At 37.5% G+C, this 18,852-nt stretch overlaps 1 protein-coding gene across 2 annotated transcripts in view; it reads right to left on the bottom strand.

Annotated features, from left to right (window-relative positions):
- The window catches only part of EDNRA (endothelin receptor type A), a 36,285-nt gene extending 20,221 nt beyond the window's left edge, over nucleotides 1-16,064 (bottom strand). The window contains exons 1-2 of one of the 2 annotated variants that reach the window (XM_080373737.1): nucleotides 15,724-16,064; nucleotides 12,339-12,819 (exon numbers count right to left, since the gene is read on the bottom strand). In XM_080373737.1, coding sequence (XP_080229863.1) covers nucleotides 12,339-12,740 — 402 coding nt within the window. In that variant the 5' untranslated portion in view covers nucleotides 12,741-12,819; nucleotides 15,724-16,064. Of the gene's footprint in view, nucleotides 1-12,338; nucleotides 12,820-15,682 lie in introns of both variants that reach the window. The other variant, XM_080373736.1, reaches the window with a different exon arrangement.
- Between the last annotated feature and the right edge of the window lie 2,788 nt (nucleotides 16,065-18,852).

Below are 18,852 nucleotides of genomic sequence, written 5' to 3'. Positions count from 1 at the left end.
TGAAATACCTCAGAGCCAAATTCTCATGCTGCACGCAAGTAGATTCTGCCAGATTCTTAAGTGTGTGAGGAAAATATTGTACATACATAATTTGTTCCATATGATGTTTTAAAGAAGTAGCATCACACATACTTGTGGGCTGTACTACAAGCCAACAGAAAAGCATCTATTTGAAAAGATGTGAGTGAGTGGCTGGAGTTTAGATTAGTATTTCCAAGGAGACATTTACATAACAAATATGAATACATTGATTTATGTGAATAATTGTGAATAATTAGCATGAAAACAGTAATCTTTCTAGCTGTAACTGTTAAAGCTTTGCACAAGTACAGATACAAAATACAGGATACAATATTATTTAGGATAGTCAAATCCACAACTGACTGCAGAGTTACAGATCTCCCTTTACTGTGTGCCTGGCAGTAAAATGGCAGATTACATTCAGTGTGAGTGTAATAAGGGAAAAAATATTAGGTTCATACAGAGTACTGAGCTCTAACTTAGCTGGTTCCACTCAAGAAAGGGATCTTACAGTCACCATGAATAGTTCTTTTGAAAAATGAAGTCACTAAACCTCACCAGAAGGGTGAAGTCACTCTTGCACTACTGGTTTTGTAATCTTCTTTCCTCAGTCCCTGCTACTGAGCTTTTGTCGGGAGTAGGATACTGAATAAGAGGTAAGATGAGTTCGTTGTGTAATATAGCCCAGCAGTTCTTATGCTCTTACCAACTTCTCTTAAAGCGGATGTGTAATACAAAGCATTAGATTTTAAATGAAAATATCAAGTGCTTGAGCCAAATATTTAACTTTGTCAACATCCTCGCAGATGATGTATACCCTATATGAACAGGGGGCACATTTTTAAAGGCAGTAATAATAATAGTCTTACTGGATAATTAACTAATTATTATTACTGCGCAGTTATTGGACTTATATTAAGCCTTAATGAACAAAAGTTAGAACACAGAATATTTTGGTGGCACTGTCTAAATTTGGAGATGCTTTTATTTGCCTCAGAGGAAGACAGCAAATTATATACTATGGAGTAGCAATTATAAGCCAAGCTTCTGAAACCTTTAAAACCTAAATTTATTGATTTCTTTTTAAGATAGTCAGATCCAGACCTGGGACTGTTTTATGGAATTAAAATAGATTTAAACTTCACAACACTTTTATTTTCAAATGCACGAGATGGAAATAAACTGGTGTCACATCAAGCATTTCCAACAAATACACTATGTGTGATGTGCCACAGTCTAGTAGCCCCTGGGCAAGAGTGCAAAATGGAAAAGAGAAAACAAGGAACCATATTGTTATCTGCACAAATGTGCAAGGACTGATGCCATTACATTCTGCATGCAAAAATTAGTTGTGTTCTTTCAATGATAAACACAACCTATGTATTACATATTTTTAACATTTTTGCAGTTAAAACTGAACAAAGATTATACTGTTTGGAATTAGATTAAATCAATAGATATTTGAATTGTTGTTGTCAGTTTACTTTCTTGCAGACCTGTTCTTCCAGGCCATCTTCATACTTGGGCAGACTTCTGTGCTTACAGTGAGTTCACGTTTTGAAAGTTGTCTTTGCAACCATAAGGACTAGAAATTTTTTTCAGTAGAAGCTTAGGCTCTGGAACACACTCATCTAGGAAAAGTGGATGGATTCTGTCTGCATAATTAGTAAAACAAATTTTGGCTTTAGCTCAGGGTTGTAGTATTCAAAGTAAACATTTTATTTCTATTTAAATTACTGTTAAATTGAAACATGCTAATAATCACTACCTTCAACAATAAAATACACATCTGTCTTTATCTCAGTTAAGGTAAGAGTTACCTTTATGTTTTTTTCACAGCATGAGTTTTTCAGAGTACTTTGCCTTACAGTACAGGAAGTTTATCACTGAATGCCAGATTTGTAGGAATTAATCTCCTCTTTATAGTCAGTCCTTAGCTGTCATTTTCACATCCCCTCTTTTTCGTAGCCATTCATTGCAATGCTAAATTACTTCCCCCCTCCCCCCAAGTAATACCTCAAAAATGCTGGAAGAAGCTATGTTCTACATGTTGCTTGTGTCTCTCTAGGCCAATATTCACGTTGTCGTTTGATTACTTGTATTTCAAGACTGATTTTAGCAATTCATAGCTTTCAGCCAACTGGGTGTTAACACTGTGAAACAAATGTGTGTGACAGCTCATTAAATAGAAAAGGTATTATCTGTTAGGTGTTATAGTTTCCTGAATTATTTTTTCTCTTCAGCTGAATATTAAAATGAGATTTCTCAACATAAGCTATACGATCAATCCAAGTTTGTCTACTCCCTATTTCTTGAGGGTGTTAGAATATCACATAAATGTGGTTCTATTTGCTCTTGTTCTGTTACTATGTGTTGCTGTGTCTCTTCTGGCACATTGAGAACTCTTGCCCTCTTCAAGGAGAGCCGAGTATCTTATTTACCATCAAGACCACAGCAGAGAAAATGCAAGCACCTTTGCAATGGCATTTCCATTTAGGACAATCATATTTGATGAGAACAAATCTCCCTTGTGCTAGAAGGCTAGTGAATGGACCACTAGGATTGGTAATTTGACTATTGTCGGTACCTTCAGTAACAAAGGTAATGAGATTATAACTACAAGCTGTTGATTAGTTCCTCTGATTTTATCTGTATTTATAGACTGAATGAAAAACATTGAAAGCTCCAGCAGAATTATTTTCTAGATAGATTTGCAATATGAGAACAAAGGTTTGCAGGGCGTATTTTTGCCTTTTGCCTAGAACTCTTGCGTAGGGTTTTGGTTTATATTGGGGAAGCAGAAAAAAATGTTGGAAAAGGAAGGGGAGATCTGAATCCTCGGTAGTTCTCCAACCAGTTGTAGTCATGTGGAATTTCAGCTCCAGACTGTTGTCTGGGTTTGGGTAAAATCAGAATAGTTTTCAGGCACCACTGAGTGAAGGCTAAATTACAAATGGCACCACCAGGGAAAAGAGGCCCTAGCAGACTTTTGTTAATCCCCTTTGCCAACCAGAGCCCCAAAACAGATTTATCATTACAGATCACACTTAAAAAGGGAACTGAAGGGCATCCACCTATTCATTTATGTGCACTGACTGTGGCTGCAGTGTAAACCCAGCAACAGAAACAAACTGTGAAATCCCGTGAAAAAAGTGACTGTGAAATTTTGTTACTACAAGGCAAATATTAGCTTCAGAAAGAGAAGTGTTGTACTTGAAAAAGGTTCAATAACTCATGTACACATCTACCTCAAATCCCAGGAAGCTTTCCTTTTTTAAAATCAAAAGTATTTTATTCCTTTTGTTTCTTACACTTTTCTACTAATTGAAGTAACATCAGTACCAAATCATTAGACATTCTTTTCAAGTTGATTTTAATCAAAATCACTGGGGTCAGAATTAAATAATTTGATTTTTAAGATTAGCTTTGCAATCATTTCCCCAGGTATACTCCATTATCATTCCACATCAGCTATGCATTTATTACTTCCCCTTGGATCAGATGCCAGTTTTTAATTCTGTAGATATTTTTAGTTGGCAAATCTGATCCTGTCTTTGGTTTTACTAATTTTACATCAAAATAAGTCGATTGCCCTCTGTTCTGCCCTAGCAGGGTACAGAAACTTCAGAAGGAAATAACATGTTTGTTTTGTATAAAAAAACAGGCCTAGGAATTTAATTGATTTACTTCTGATTTACTTACGTATGATATAAGAACTGGCACTACTGGCTCTGCTTTCCCAGTGCTTTTGCATATTTTAATATCCAAACAAAATGGTATAAAATTTCAGCAGATTACATCTTCTCTCAAGGCACAAGGGTAGGAGGAGTCAGACTGATTATCCCAACTTGTGTGCCAGTTCTCCATGAGTTGGTAAAATGGATTGTGCTTTTGCAAACCCACTCACAAAATCTCTGAGGTTTCAAAACAAGATGTGGCAAAGGAAATGCACTTTTTCCCTTGTGCAGTTTGCAGCTTAGGAATATTTCACACAGTTCAACCGTGGTGCAATTCCTGAGTGGGAGAAGAGTGTAATCAACAGCATATTTTTACACTGAAATCAGAAACCAAGATTTAAAGGTTCTGCTGTTGGTCTTAAAAAACCTCAGCAAAGTGACCAGACAGCCACAGCTTCCTTGAGCATCCCTCCTTCTCTGCTGCTTTATATGGCCTCTCTGCCCTGACGCTGCAGCTTGAAACAAACAAGACAGCAGCACTGAGAACATTCCTTTGCAATGATTTTTAAATGTCACTCGGTTGATTTTATTCTACTGCTGTTGCTATTTTCTAACCCCCATTAGCATGCTAGCTGATGTACAAAACATAAAGTCCCACTGTACATCCCAAGCAATTTTTATACAGTCTAAAAGAGACAATGTTATAATCCAACCACAAGAGTATTCACCAATATATGCTCATGTGCATCCACAATGTTTATCTAATGCTAGGCTGGTACTGTGTGTTTATAGGCAGATGATGAGCCCTGGAGCTCAGCCCAAAATAGATGGACTGGGTTAGGTGCTGGATATGAACTGCCTTTGAGCTGCTCTATAAAACTGCTTCGGTTCAACAACTACGTGTCAGGAGGTCCTCTCTGCCACATGGCATTGAGGATGAAAGCAAAGGTTTCATACCTGCCCTTTCCTGCTCTAATCAAATCCTAGTGCTCTAGAGCCCTCCTCTTCCTATGTCCACTTGGGACTGTTGTTGCGCTGACACACGAGACTTGTTTCCCAGAAACTAAACTGTATTTCATCCAGACAGTGCTTGCCCCTCATGTCATCCCCATGCAGGATGCTCTCCTGAGTTTCATGGCATGTAAGTGTTCAGCAATACTGATGTCACAACTCTGGCAGTCAGGATTTCTGTTCTGTCTTCAGCAGGACAAATAGAAATACCTTCTTTATTCCATGACTTCTGTTACACTTGTGCAGTAATAGTGAAAGGGACCAAACCCACAGATTTATGTTCGTCTAGGTAATGTCTAGTTGTATAAGTGACCAGCTTCTCCTAATTGTGGAATAGGAGTTACAAAACCAATGTATTCTGGGCTAATTTCCTTTCCTTGCAGCATAGCTCAGAATGAAAGATCAGAGAAATTCCTCTCTTTCTGAAAGATGAGCACATTTGGGGATTTTTAATTGGTTTGTTTTAAGGCTAGTTTACTCTAGGAGACATTAGGCTGTCTTGGTAAAGCTCTGCCTTAAATTGTGTTCTACAGTTATGTATGACCTTCTCTGTTTCAAGACATGGATCAAATATGGTACCTGGTGTTTTGGTTGGAATCCAGGTGAAATCTGACTGAACACAGAAGTGTTCAAGGTCTATACTGCTGAACTGACTGCATTAAGTGGCAAAAAATGAAGGTTCTGACTGAAGTGTTCCTCCTGTCTCTGAGCTGTATGTTTGGTTAGTTAGGAAGAAGGGTGGACTGAGTCTCCTGCTTGTGGTATTTTGATTCAGTGACTCAACCAGGACCCTTCTGTCCCCATGAAAATTCATAGGACAAGAATTCACTGCACATTCTCAAGCCTTTCTCTTCTTCCTCCAAGAGAGAATTGCATTGCAGCACAATCCTCATCCATTTCTTGCTTAAGACCCACAGACTGTTGCTCGTTCCACGTATGTAAACTCAGCTGTGCTCTACCACTTCGCAGGAAAGAGGGAGAGCTGTAAGAGTGAAGGAGAGGGAACACAGCTTGTCTCTAGGTATTCCTTCCCTTCCCACTGCTGGAGTGAAAAGCCTCAGCTTTAGGAAGGACAGTGAGTAGAGGAAAAGTAGAGAAAAGCAAAGAACAAGACTAACATTTATAATACAGGGCACAAGACTAATATTGAGTATATCACAGTGACATGATAGTTAGGGCTTCTGGTAACTTTTGTATCACCTGGGATTTTTCCTTTTACTTAGATTCACAGTACTACCATGGTGGAAAAGGCACATTGCATTTCTTCAACTGTTCTTTGCAGGAAGTATGTTCCTAATTTTACTGTAACTGAATACTGTCTTTTTTCCACTTTGGGTGGATAAAAGGCTGATTGTGTTTTTTTCTGGAAGGATAAAAGGTTATGTGGGGATGTATGAGAACCATCAAAGAGATTTTTTCCTCTGAATTGCCCTACCACAGCTTTTTGTGCGATTTTGCTCATCTTTGTCCAGCTGAGTCAAGGTAGAAATAGCAGAGGGTCTCATGCCATTTCATGAATGCCTACAGTCTTTTTCTCCTGCTTAGGCAGCTATGGAAAGTAGTGTATAGTTTTTACACAAGAGAAAACAGATTATAGTTCAAGAGATCCTGAAAGGTAAGAAGACAAATGCCCCGTTTTTGAAGCAGAACATTCTGTCTCAATTAACTGGTAACAAGATAAATCCTAAGTTTTACGTTCTTTTATATATTTTATATATATGTTTTATAAATATTAAATGTTTCTATTTATTACAAAAGTCTACTTCATGGTAAAGCATTCCTAACAACTCTAGACATATCCCCTGTGGTATTTTTGCTGTTTACAAAGTAGGATTTTTTTTGTTGTTGTTGTTCTGTGGTGTTGGCTAACTTTCCATCCTTCTGGGTAGACTGTTTCTCAAGCTGTGCTGCTCTTCTTCAGGGAAATGAGCTGCAAGGTGTGCTTATGTGCATGGTGATTTTTGAAAGGAATTTTTTCAATCCCTGGGCAAAATATTGCTTTGTTATTCTTTTGTGTGTTGCTAAAGAGAGTGACAGAATTGCAAAGAAATTACTGCAGAACTGGTAAACCCTGGATATACACAATTCCTTGTTATCTGTAGAGTTCAGCTGATTGAAAAATAATGAGAACATACTAAAATATTCTCTTAAACTTAGAGTCTCTAGGTACTGTACAGTATTACAAATACAGAAAACAGCAAGGCAGGCATGAGATGTAAAATCGAAGATGAGGGAGGAGCTGCCTGTGCATATATCCCACCCCATCAAAGTGCAGCCATGCAGAGTGGATCTTGAACTAAGACCTAGGTTATAAAATCTCTTCCTTAACTCCTACCTTGGTATGCACGTTAAACACTTTCTGCCAGGAAGCTGTAGCCTGTAAATGGAGAGAACAGAGTCCTGAAGGACTTCCCTTCCCTGTTTCGTTTTGGGTAACTTCTGCCTGCAGGACTCAGTGATCAATTCCTGTGTTACCTTTAGATTTCTTTTAAGTGTGATCACTACATGGAGACATACACCCTGATAACAGGTCATGTTCTGAGCAAGTTATATGGATTGCTGCATCACACTGGGCTACCAATGTGTCACTTCTTGGAATCACTGGTAAGAATTCAGTAAAAGCCAGAATGGGCTTGTTAAGCTGGTGGCATCAATATTTCCTGCTGGTGTTGGTACTTCATTGAGAAATATAGGCTGCACATATGACAAATTCTGCTTCTAAAAGGGGGTTTCTTTTCTAAGTACACTTAAGTTTATGTGTACTGTGGGCTTGGCCTTATACTCCTTTGGCACAAAACTATTAACTGCTGTGGATGTCAGTTGCTCTGTTAGCCTACAGGATCAGTCCCAATGTGTTTACTTATCATTCCTGTTTATGTATAATAATATTAGTACTGTTAGTAAAGGTAATCAGATATGCCAAATAATTTGTGATTGAGAAGGGATTGGTCTAAAATTTATGCATGTGCTCTGATGCTGAAAAACATCCATGACTAGAAATGCCTCAGCCAAGTCTCCTTTTACTGAAGACAAAATGGCTGAAGATGTTTGCTTACTGCCAGCTACCTTTGATGTTTAGACTCATAATGTTCTAGGCAGACTACTCAGATTTAGGTGGTGTAACAACAAAGGTAAGCATGAATACCAATTTACAAACAACATAGCTTAGTTTATTAAAGAAAACATCATCTTCTTGAGAGGTTGAGCAGTTGGTACTCTTGCTTGTTTTCTGGGTAGATGTCTTTCACTTTATACCAGTAAAATAATTAGGAAAATGTTTGCTATTCACATTTAAAGAAACACGTTACAAGCTGGCTAATTTGCTTCATCAACTTCTTTACAAACTAATGGTTTAAAGAGTTAAGCATATGAAGATGTAAGGCAATATAATTTATGTCAATCCTATGTAGGTCAGTTTTCAATTAATAGAACTCATTTAAATATTTTTCTTTAAATTGCATAAAAATTGAAGTGGAGACTGATTAGGACTTCCCAAGAACATAGTTAAAACTGAGTTTTGCCATTCCACAGGTGACAGCCTTGGCTTAGAGTGTTTCTAGCTCCATAGCTCAGGAGAGAGCCATGGACAGCTTTTTCTGTGGGCAGTACCTGTTCTTGCTGGTGCTCAGCTGAATTTTAGCCAGTGACAGCAGCAGCAGCTGTAAGGACTTTCTAAAGCTTTAGCGCAACCAAGGCAATAGTGGTACTCTGGATATTCTGTTGTTGCCTATGTATAGCCATAAAAAACTGCCTAGTTTCTTTATGCAAAGCAGTCCTCTAAAGAATCTCTCTTGTATTGCATCCAAACTAAGCTGCTTATTTGCTACAAATACATGTGGCAGTGATGGGTAATGCAGGTGAGGCAGCAACTTTCAGCTATGTGCTACACCACCTGATACTAGAAAAGGAGGTATGAAACCTGTTTCTTCTTCAGTGCCTTAACCTTACCACTACAGCAGCATAAAACATAAAAGTTGCATTTCCAAGTCTTCTTTTCACTGCAAAGAAGTCATTCTTACTGATTTGGAGTCTTTAGGCTTTGACGTCTTGAATGTCTGAGATGGGTATGTTTTGGGTAGAGGAAACTATTTGGGCCCAGGTGCTAAAAAAGTGTGATTGAAAATGAAATTGTCTTGGTCCAGTCTGTTAAGGCTGGATTTATAACTGGCACCCTTCCTGTAATGCTCAATTTGTTACAATTTTTAATATTGATTTGATACTGGAAGTAGATATACCAGCAGTAATTAAGTGTAATGGGCTTTAATACATCCAGAATATCTTCAAAGGAGGCTAGTTAATATTACTCACATCTCAATCCATTTAACAAATTGCTAAGGGGAATCCACTATATAATTACAGTAATTGGAGAAAGTAAAGGGGGAATTTTTGAGCCTGCTGTACCATGAAGAAAAGATAAAAATGTCAAATGCCTGCGACCATATCTTTAGTTGACATAAATTACAGGATTTTTCAGCATTAGATCTTTGTTAATTGTGTAAAGGCATAACAGTATGATGGACTCAATTCTCCTAAGACCTTACATTTCCAATTACTATAATCTTGTGTCTGCTTCTTTCCAAGGATTTGTAAAATGGATTTGAATATAAGTAACGTTATCTACTTCTCTTTCAGAAGTAGTTTTGAAATAGTTAAGGCTACTTGATGTTTCAGGAAAGTGATTATACCTATTTATGATATTACATTATAATTACATAGTAATACGCATTTTGTTCTACATGATGCGACCATCTTAAATACTGTACTATTGGTCATTTTAATAAGCAGATGAATACTTGTTTAATTCTGATTTCAGAGCTCTTTTGTCCTCCTAAAAATAAAGAACTGACCTATAAGGTATTCAGAGTTTGACACCCTTTGTCTATATAGGATACTAATACATGGTTCAACATGAGGCTGATTCTGAAGCTAGAACAGAAGTTCAGAACTGTGTGTAAAATACTTCAAAATTTAAACAGAATTCAAACCACTTTAATTTTTTTCCTTGAAAGACTGTCACTTCCACCATCAATCTGTGATATTTCCAGTGACCAACCTTCATACTGTCTCTCAACAAGAGGAGCTAAATGGTGCTACAGATTTTAGGATCCCTAGTGGTACAAACAGGCATTGTGAATGCATACTTTTTAAATAACATTCATTTAAAAAAATCTTCAAACAACTTGTAATGTAAGCAGACATATTGCTGATAGGAAATTCTATTATTATTTATAGTCCATTTTTCATATAAACCAATCAGAAGGACTAGAGCTCCCTTATAAATGCTGTAAATGCTTCCCTGTTATCAGAATACATGCAGCTAACCTTATACAACAAGATAGTTTTATATGGTAATTGTTAAGTAATTTATTTTGGAGCTTCAAGCACTCAAAAAAGTACTAAAACCTATAATTATGCTTGTAAATGCAGTTTTAATTCTGCCTTCTTACATATGGGAATTGACATACATTGATGTCAAGGGGCTGCGGTTTCATTCACAATTTATCAAATAGTTCTCTGCAGTACAGAACTCAATTTTCATATAGACTAAGGTAATTTCATTTGTACAGAGATATTCAGGACCACAGACTTATCATATAAGATATAGCAAGGCAAATGAAACTACAGAATGCCAAAGAAGTGTCAGAAAATTAATAGAAAAAATGTATTGCAAAGTAATAAAGGGAGTGTAAAAAATAATGTTTGTTACTTTTAACTAAACTTCTAAAGAATTTTCAGAAGACTGTCAAAAGGCAATTCTGAAAGGCAAAATTAATTCCAGATTTCCATTCCTCTGTGAAGAAGCAGCAGGGCTCTTGAAAGGTTAGTAAAAATTGTATAATAAAAATAGCTGTTCTTTCCCAAACTGAGCTCTAAAAAAACCACATGCCATTTTTCCTTAAAATTTCTTACCAGAAATACCACCAGAAGTAAGAACAGTGCCTTAGCAATTATCCATAAAGACATCAGGATAAATTACCAGGGAGGAAACTGTAATGCATCATGGGAGATGCAGTCCAGGCTACGAGTCTAGTTTGCCAAGAATAATGAAAACACGTAAAGCCCAAATCCTACATTCCATTAGGCATCCACACAGCTATGGAAGGCCGATGAATCTCAAATCAGGCAGAGGCTAATATTTTTCATCAACTTGTTAATCCAAAATACTATACAGATACCTGCTATCATATCAAAAGATTGATTAATTTTCCAGGTGGAATAATGAAAAGTGGAAACTAGGAATTTCCATTAAATCATGTGCATTATTATTAACAGTCTTTATCCTAGTTTCAAATTCATATTATATTAAACCCAGATAAAGTTAAAAGGCTTATCTGTAAATTTAGACTACTGGAAGATCAGAACTAGACTGCATTTTACTGTAGATAATATGCCTCTGTACAAATGTATGCAAATATACATATTTTTAACCCATTAATGGAAAGAATTCAAATTTTTATGATCTTGTCTTATCAATACCTCCATTATAATGCAGGTCAATAGTTAGATAGATACAAAATGTGTCTTTTCAATTCACTGTTTCTTTAATTTTAAAATCCAATTTGAAACCACAGGACACTAGTTACTACAAAGTTATGCATTAAAATGTTTTGTTTAAAACACATGTAAATAAAAGTTAAATCTCTAGAATTTTTAAGGGCCAAAATTGTGAGCAATGGGGATTTTTTCATTATATTACTTAGTAGTTCATTTACTAACAGAAACACCTGACATTTTTTCCTGAGAAAAGAAAGAAAAAATATGATATCCTGTCAGCTATATACCTTTATACAATCCACAAAGATACCAATAGAAGCTTAGAAAATTATCTGACAGTTTTCTAAGATAAATTAATCTCAGTGAGTTATATTAAAAAAGGACTCAGTCTGTTCATTCAAGCCTATCCTGGAATCATGCAAGTTACATTAGTAAACATATATTGCTTCAGAGAAAGCACTGCTTTATGGCTTCGTTTAATTAAAATGGAAATTTGAAAAAAAATGGGACAGGGTAACTTTATATGAGATTAAAGAACTGCTGAGGATCCTTTTTATACTTGGACAAACCCAGATAAAATTTGGTATTTCAAGAAGTTCTGTAATATAATTGATTTTACTAACTGGAATGATTTTGAGAATCTGCTATTAATGAATAGTTAATAAGAACCTTAACATTCAATTTAACTGACAATCTTTCTCCACAAAGTCATAACATGAGGCCTGCACATCACAGAGAATATTTTCTGTAAAAATATAAAGAAAGTATAGGATATTCCAAAAATAGCAACTAGTCCAATGCTGTATGTCTATCAAGAAGAAGAACAGTTTATAAAGTCTTCCCTCGTAAATTCTTTTGCTAGCTATAGCAGCTATAATAAATGAAAGTTCCTGTGAAATGCCCAAGGCAACACTTTGGTTAAGAGCTAAGAGCTACTTCATCTGTAAAAGTAGATACACTTTTTCTTCATGGAGGTGAGACCTGACAGCAAGGTTTTTGTTGTAGAACAAAAAGGAGTTGTATTTTTTTCTGAAGTGGACTATTGACAAAACAGCACTACTTAGACAAAGAAGTAACCTTAGAGAACAGACAGTGTAAGACTTTTAAGGAAACTGCAATTAGAATGTATCCTACCTTGTACACAATGATAGGAATATCAATGACAATATAGATAAGGTCTCCTAGTGCCAGACTGGCTATCAGTGCATTCGGGCCATTCCTCATACACTTGTTCTGGTAAATGATCCTCAGCAGAGTTGCATTCCCAACCATTCCAACGATGAAAATAGCACAAGATACCACCGTGTTAATGTATTTAAAAGTTTCAGCAATCTTAGTCTGCTGGGAGCATTTGACAGTTTGGTTGGACACCAGGGGCTGTCTGGTGGTGAGGAGTATGCTGGATTCAATCCCTGAGAAAGTGGAAAGGTGGTTTCCCAAGTCACTCCGGTTGGCAGCATATCTGTCAGAGCTGTCACTGAGGACAAATCCTGGAACCAGCAGCAGCAAGGAAACTCTTAAACACAAGGCTTCCATCCTGAACTCCCAAAAGAGCAAATTTAGTGAGACAGGGGTTTTTTTCAGTGTTTCAGTGAGATACTTCTCACTTCTTCATCTGCAGAGAGAGACAATACGCAAAAAAAAAAAAAAAAAAAAAAAAAGAAGTGCAGAATCAATACAACAGGTAGACTAACACACTGTTTTTCACTTAGGAAGGGTATTTCAATGTACAGTCTCTACAGCACATATGTATAAACACCTGTTTATAATCACTGTGCCACTCTGAAATCCGAGTTACCCACATAACGTGTCTGACAAAAGGCAAACACAAAAAATTCCATAAGTAATTGATAGTTTACACAAATAAGATCCCACAAAACCCTGACAGTTTGAGACAAGAGTTTGTATATGAATGGAAAAAATATGGTGGATGAAGTTCTGTTTTAAAATAGTCTTGCAAAGAGAAGTGTACCAGCAAAGAGAAGCCTTGGAGCCAAATGACATTTTAGCTAAAATAAAACTTTATTTTTTCTTTGAAAAAGCAAGATAACAGCAATGCATTAATAATTAAAGGTAGTAAATTTGTTAATTTTCTGAGTATTTTTGATGTACTGCAACAATGAGTCTTTTCTCTGAGTTTATATTTACCTGGATTTCAAACGATGACTGAAAATACATTAATTTCAAATCCTATTTTGGACCAGATCCAAAGTCCCTAAATACTTAGGAGGAAGACTTTCGTAGTCTCAGGGTGGACCTCTGGCCAGGTGAAGCCCTTCAGACTCTATGTGTCATTTGGTTCCTGAATGTCATTGCAACTCATACTTGGTATTTAGCCACAGCACAGCCAATTATAAAAATTTAAGCTCTTTTAAAGAATAGTAAGCAACAACTCATGACATTTCCAGATAGGAAAGAAAGCACCACAGCATTCTGTCCCAGTAAGCATGACTGCCTATGTGTAACCACCAGAGCTGGCTCCCTGCCACTGGGCTATAAATGCTGCACCTCCAGTGAAACCAAGGAGGCCACTCGAGTCCATTTCCTTGAAGCCTCAGTTTAATTTAAGATAAGGATTTTTTTTTTATGTGGCTCATATCTGCAAAACAAGACAACATACTGCAGTGTTTTCAAAAGAAGAGTAGAAAGTAAAGTATAACTTTCTGATTTCTAGGGACTCACATGAAAGATTTAGGAGGCTTCTTTTAAGTAAACGAATCCTAATTTCATTCCCTATGGGGCTGTTAAGTCAGAGTTTATAGCAAGAAATTTGCCAGAGAAAGAATGTGGGAGACAATTTACTGATAAGGCTTCTGGATGCAGCCGCAGTATAAATATTTACTACTATTACCCTCTTCTGTTGTGTGTGGCCTGTAGAAGTGTGTGTGTGTACCTATATACAGCAGCAAATGCAACGTTAACTCGAGTATTCCTGCCTGGCATGTAGTGTGCTGTCCCTCACAGACCAGGGACCCACGTTTCCAGTCTTTTATATCGGTGTATTTGAGATGAGGATCTGACCAGCTGTGAGTTCCTATGCACTCGATTTTAAAGTTTAATATACTAAATAGTACATCCTTCTTTATTAAATCCCAGTTATTGATGGTATCTCAGGGCAGTTAGCAACAGTTTGCATGATGTAAGTGCTTTCGCTTTAGGTTTCTACATCAATCAGAAACAACAGTTGTATCTGCCTGTAACTCTTTTCAGGCAAGGATTAATACTATTATTATTTACTACGACTGTGGTTCCCCAATTTACAAATGGAAAAAACTGAATCACTAATGATTTAAATGACTTTCCCAAGTTTATACTTGCCCGAGCAAATGTGATAGTTATGAGCAGAACCCACAGCCCTATGCTTTAGTGGTTACATCAGTATCTTCCTTATTTAATGACTTTTCTTGTGAAAAATTTATATATATATATATATCTCACATGAACACAGTGGTAGCACAGCATGCAGCCAGTGTGCAAAGCTGGGAAGAAAATTGCCAATTACCATCTCTTCCCTCTCCTGGAAGAAACTTTTCCGTAAGAAGCAAAAAACAGAAAAAGATCAGTGTAATGCTTTCTAAGGATATTTTCTTACAGATTCCTGGCAGTCCTTCAATTCCTCTGTGCGTATTTTCAAAGTATTCATATTGTTACAGAATATAGCACGCAAACCGCCTCATGTAAGTAACAGACTAGCATCCGTAATAACCCTTTGGAACAAATTACATTTGTAAAACAGTGTCATCTAGCATGGTCCTGCACACGCAATCTGAATACCTGGGGGTGTGAGGTGGGTTAATCTGGAGGCCAGCGGCATGTGCCGTGCCTGTGCTCTCACAGCACCTCAGAAGGAACCGCAGATGCGGAGGACAAAACTCCAAACTTGCTTGGGGTACCAAGCCAGAAAAATGCCTACGTCCACCAGAAGACACCACGCTACTGGAAACGAAACTGTTCAACGGATTAAAGACGAGCTACGACGTTACCAGTGATCAATCTGCCCGAAAGGCAGCGGAGATGTGAACAGGAGCCAGTCAAGTTCCCCGGGGCACGGAGGCGCGGCGGGACGCGGCGGCGGCTACCCCCGGCCGGCCCCGGGAGCGGCGCCCTGCGCGGCGCGGCACGGCACAGCCCGGCACAGCCCGCCGGGCCCCCCCTCCTCTCGCACAAAAGAAAACATTCTCGCTTGTAACGCTACCGAAAGATCGAATCCAACACGCGCTCGGCAAATCAGTACTACCTCCCCTGCAGCCTATATAGAGCATCTGACCAGGATCTCTATTTTGTGAGACTTCATTTAATAACAGTTCTCCCAAGGAGCCTTGTGCGCTGTCTCCTGTTCTCTCTCCCGCACCGGCACAAACGCACGCAGAGGTGCACCGTCGGAACCTAATCAGCATGTGCAGCGTTATGGAGAAGTGAAAGCGCCCGGCTGGCCCCGGGAAGGGGCAGCGCTGCAGCCCGGCTCCCCCTGCACTCACCCCCGGCGAGCGTCCCCCGCCGGGCTCTCGCTCGGGCTCACCCTCATGCTGCGGCTGCTGCCGCTGCTGCTGCCGCGAATTTCCTCCGAGTGGCTTTTCCTGGGATAGTCTTCCTAGATCCTCCCGATTGCGTCTGATTGGGTGGGATTGAAAATCTCCACCTCCGCTAAATCAGTAAAAGAAAGAGACCGAGAGACCGAAGAAGTCAGAGCGTCCCCTCTTTTCTGCCCCCTCCCCCAATTAAAACAAACCTCCAGCCGAAACCGAGCCCCTGCCAATGCTAAACACAAAGGCTGCCTCCCGGGCACAGGGGAACACCGAGCACTTTAACTGTTTCTTCGCTGAAACTGAGCTGAACTACTTTGCTGGACTCATCTAAGCCCCAGCCTTGTGAATCCAGTTACACTAGCTGCCTGCTTATAGCGCACCGAGCTCTCGGAAGGGTTGTGTACCTGATCGAGCCAGCCCACATAGGAGCCATGAGCAGCGCCAGGGAAAAAAAAAACAACCAACAAAAAAACCAAAACCAACAAAATAAATTCATGATGGAGCATACAGCTTTTGCTTTCCATTTCCCCCAGATCTGGCCAAGATTGTAGTATGTTTCCAAGACAGTAAAACTCAATGTGTAAGAGTTTGAGAAATGCTGCATCCATAAACAGTGACTGTTCCTGGTGAAAATGTCTGTGGTCCATCCAGGACACACCTTGCTAATACCTCTTAGTTTTCAAGACCAAAACTACATTTACAAAGATAAGTGTAGCACTTTCTGGAATTCCTGTGGTTCTTAATACTGTTCTTCTATCAAGGTAATTGTACAAAAAAAAAAACTGGGCAGAAAAAGTAGAAAGTTGTCTTATAGCTAATAATCTTTTCTGATGATGAAAAAATATCGGTGTATCAAAGGAAGCAGCTTGTAGCGGAAACAGTTTCAAAATCCCTTCATACTAGCAAGTTCAAGAAATTTTGAGTGCCTTCTTGAATCATTTCAGGATCCTCATTTCATGGCAAGTTTCCATCTGGCCGTACCACAGAAAATATTTTTCAAACATATATGGGCTTCTTTTGAATACAAACAGGCAGTCTTCCTAAATCCGATATAAAAACATCTGGTCCTAAAAGTATCAAAATGGGCTGAATAGAACAATTAAAACTGTAATGCTAGTGGCCTGCAAAATTAAAATAACTGGCACTAAATCATGTAAGAAATTGTTTTGAGCTTTATGAGTTTTGCATAATTAAAATAATGTTTCTGTAGACATTATTTTAAATTATCTGATAAATCTTGAACAGGAAAAAACAGCATTTGGATCAGCTAGAATAGCAATACTTTATTTCTTCTAGAAAAATCATCTCAGTTAAATGATGTCTCAAAACACAAGATCTTTGAAGGAACATTTAAGTGTTCAGGCTAAGAATCATAAGAAGCCTACTGTTTGCAAAATAGGTGGAAAAGTTTAATTCAAAATCTGAAGTCACCCTGAATTTGAATAAATGCTGATAAGCCACTAAATTGTCCATATATTAGTAAAAGTTATTTTAAATTGTTTACTGTTTGGTCACAGTTGCATAGTATTAATTATTTGCTTTGTCAAGAATCATCTGTATGATAACGTGTTGGAAAAATGATTGAAGAGTTAGAAAGGTTGTACTTAAAATCATGCACACTTTATGGAGTACTTTATTGAATGCAATTCTTAAATCCTTTTTTATGTTCTTTAAACATTCTTAACACCTTATTTCTTTCCTAGGATCATTTGACCTTTATGAAAAATGAAATTTATATTTCTGATCTCATTCAAACACAAATTTGTCCTTCCAATTCCTAACTCCATTAGCTTGGAAGGTTTACATCATACATTACAACACTGCCATGCATAACTAGATTTATTATTAAATGAAATAATCAAATTTACTAATGCTGTTACAGATCTATTTCACAATATGAAAAAAGAGAGCTCTTTATTACCACTGTGAATGCTTCTATTATTGCCAAACCACATAAGTAGTATTAATTATTAGAAATTACTGAATGGTTCAGTTCTGTGTTCTTTGTTATTATTATTTTACTTATTTACTAATTGGACCTGTGTTCTGTCTTCAATCTTTTAGGTGTCTAAAACCGAGTTTAATTCCTGTCTTAAACTAAGTTAAATTCAAAAGTTATATTTAATGGTTACTGCTAGGTTGTTCTTGTTCAGGAAAGTAACATGGAAATACGAAGTTATCACATATGAATTTTCCAAAAAGTGCCGCTACTAAGAAAAGTGATAAAATACAGTTCTTTACACCAAGATATTTTCAGACACTTAGAGACACTCACCATCATTGTAGCACTGCTATCTTGTGCATGCATTGTCTTAGGGAAGAGTTCTAGGCTGAGGACTCTTCCAGGTTCAGTGTAGTGAAAGTGTTTCCTCTGAACACTTCGGTTTCATGCGTTCAACAAACTACCTAGCTTGTCTTGCATAACTTCAAAGAGTCAGAGTAAGGGTAACATGTTAGTCCCATTACAAAATAACCTATTATGCTTCAGTTTTAAGGATACCTGGCTTTACACCTGGAGTCATGCTTCAAGAAGACTCTCAACATTCTGTAAAGCTATTAATTTTCCTGAAGCCTTCAGGTATTAAAAAGGAATACTTTATTGCAAGTGTTACTAGCCTAATGAAACTAAAGCTTCAGTGCCTTTTATACAACTACTCCAAAGGCAATAAAAAAGGATCTTTGGCTATGTTTGTAGGAGTTAATTTTATTTGATTGAAATTAATGTTTTGCAAATGTATTACCTGTTAAGCCATTTATCTCCTTAGATTTGGTATGAAATAGGAACATATGTTCATCAGCTCATGGAGTCCTGAATTGCATTCCTGAGATTCAAAAGACCAAAATCAAAAACAGATTTCATCTATAATTGGCATTTTCATAAGCAGCCAGTTGGTGTGTTTATTGTCTGTAGCATTTTCAGAACATCAGAAGAGTTGTTCATGGCAAAGTACATGAATATCTAGTTATTTTGCTTTCTTTGACTTGATTTCTGATGTATATTTTTCCCCCTTAAAGAAACAATACAAAATATTGTGTTAGGAGCCAGTTGGATAATTTAGAAAAATTAACCTAGATACTTCGGTTAAAATGCTGTATAACTGTTCCACTTTGAATTCAATATG

Source organism: Falco punctatus (assembly GCF_963210335.1).
Source record: "Falco punctatus genome assembly, chromosome: 1".
Lineage (NCBI taxonomy): Eukaryota > Metazoa > Chordata > Aves > Falconiformes > Falconidae > Falco > Falco punctatus.
The sequence above is the reverse complement of the archived record's forward strand: the minus strand, read 5'-3'. Positions and strand labels throughout refer to the sequence as shown.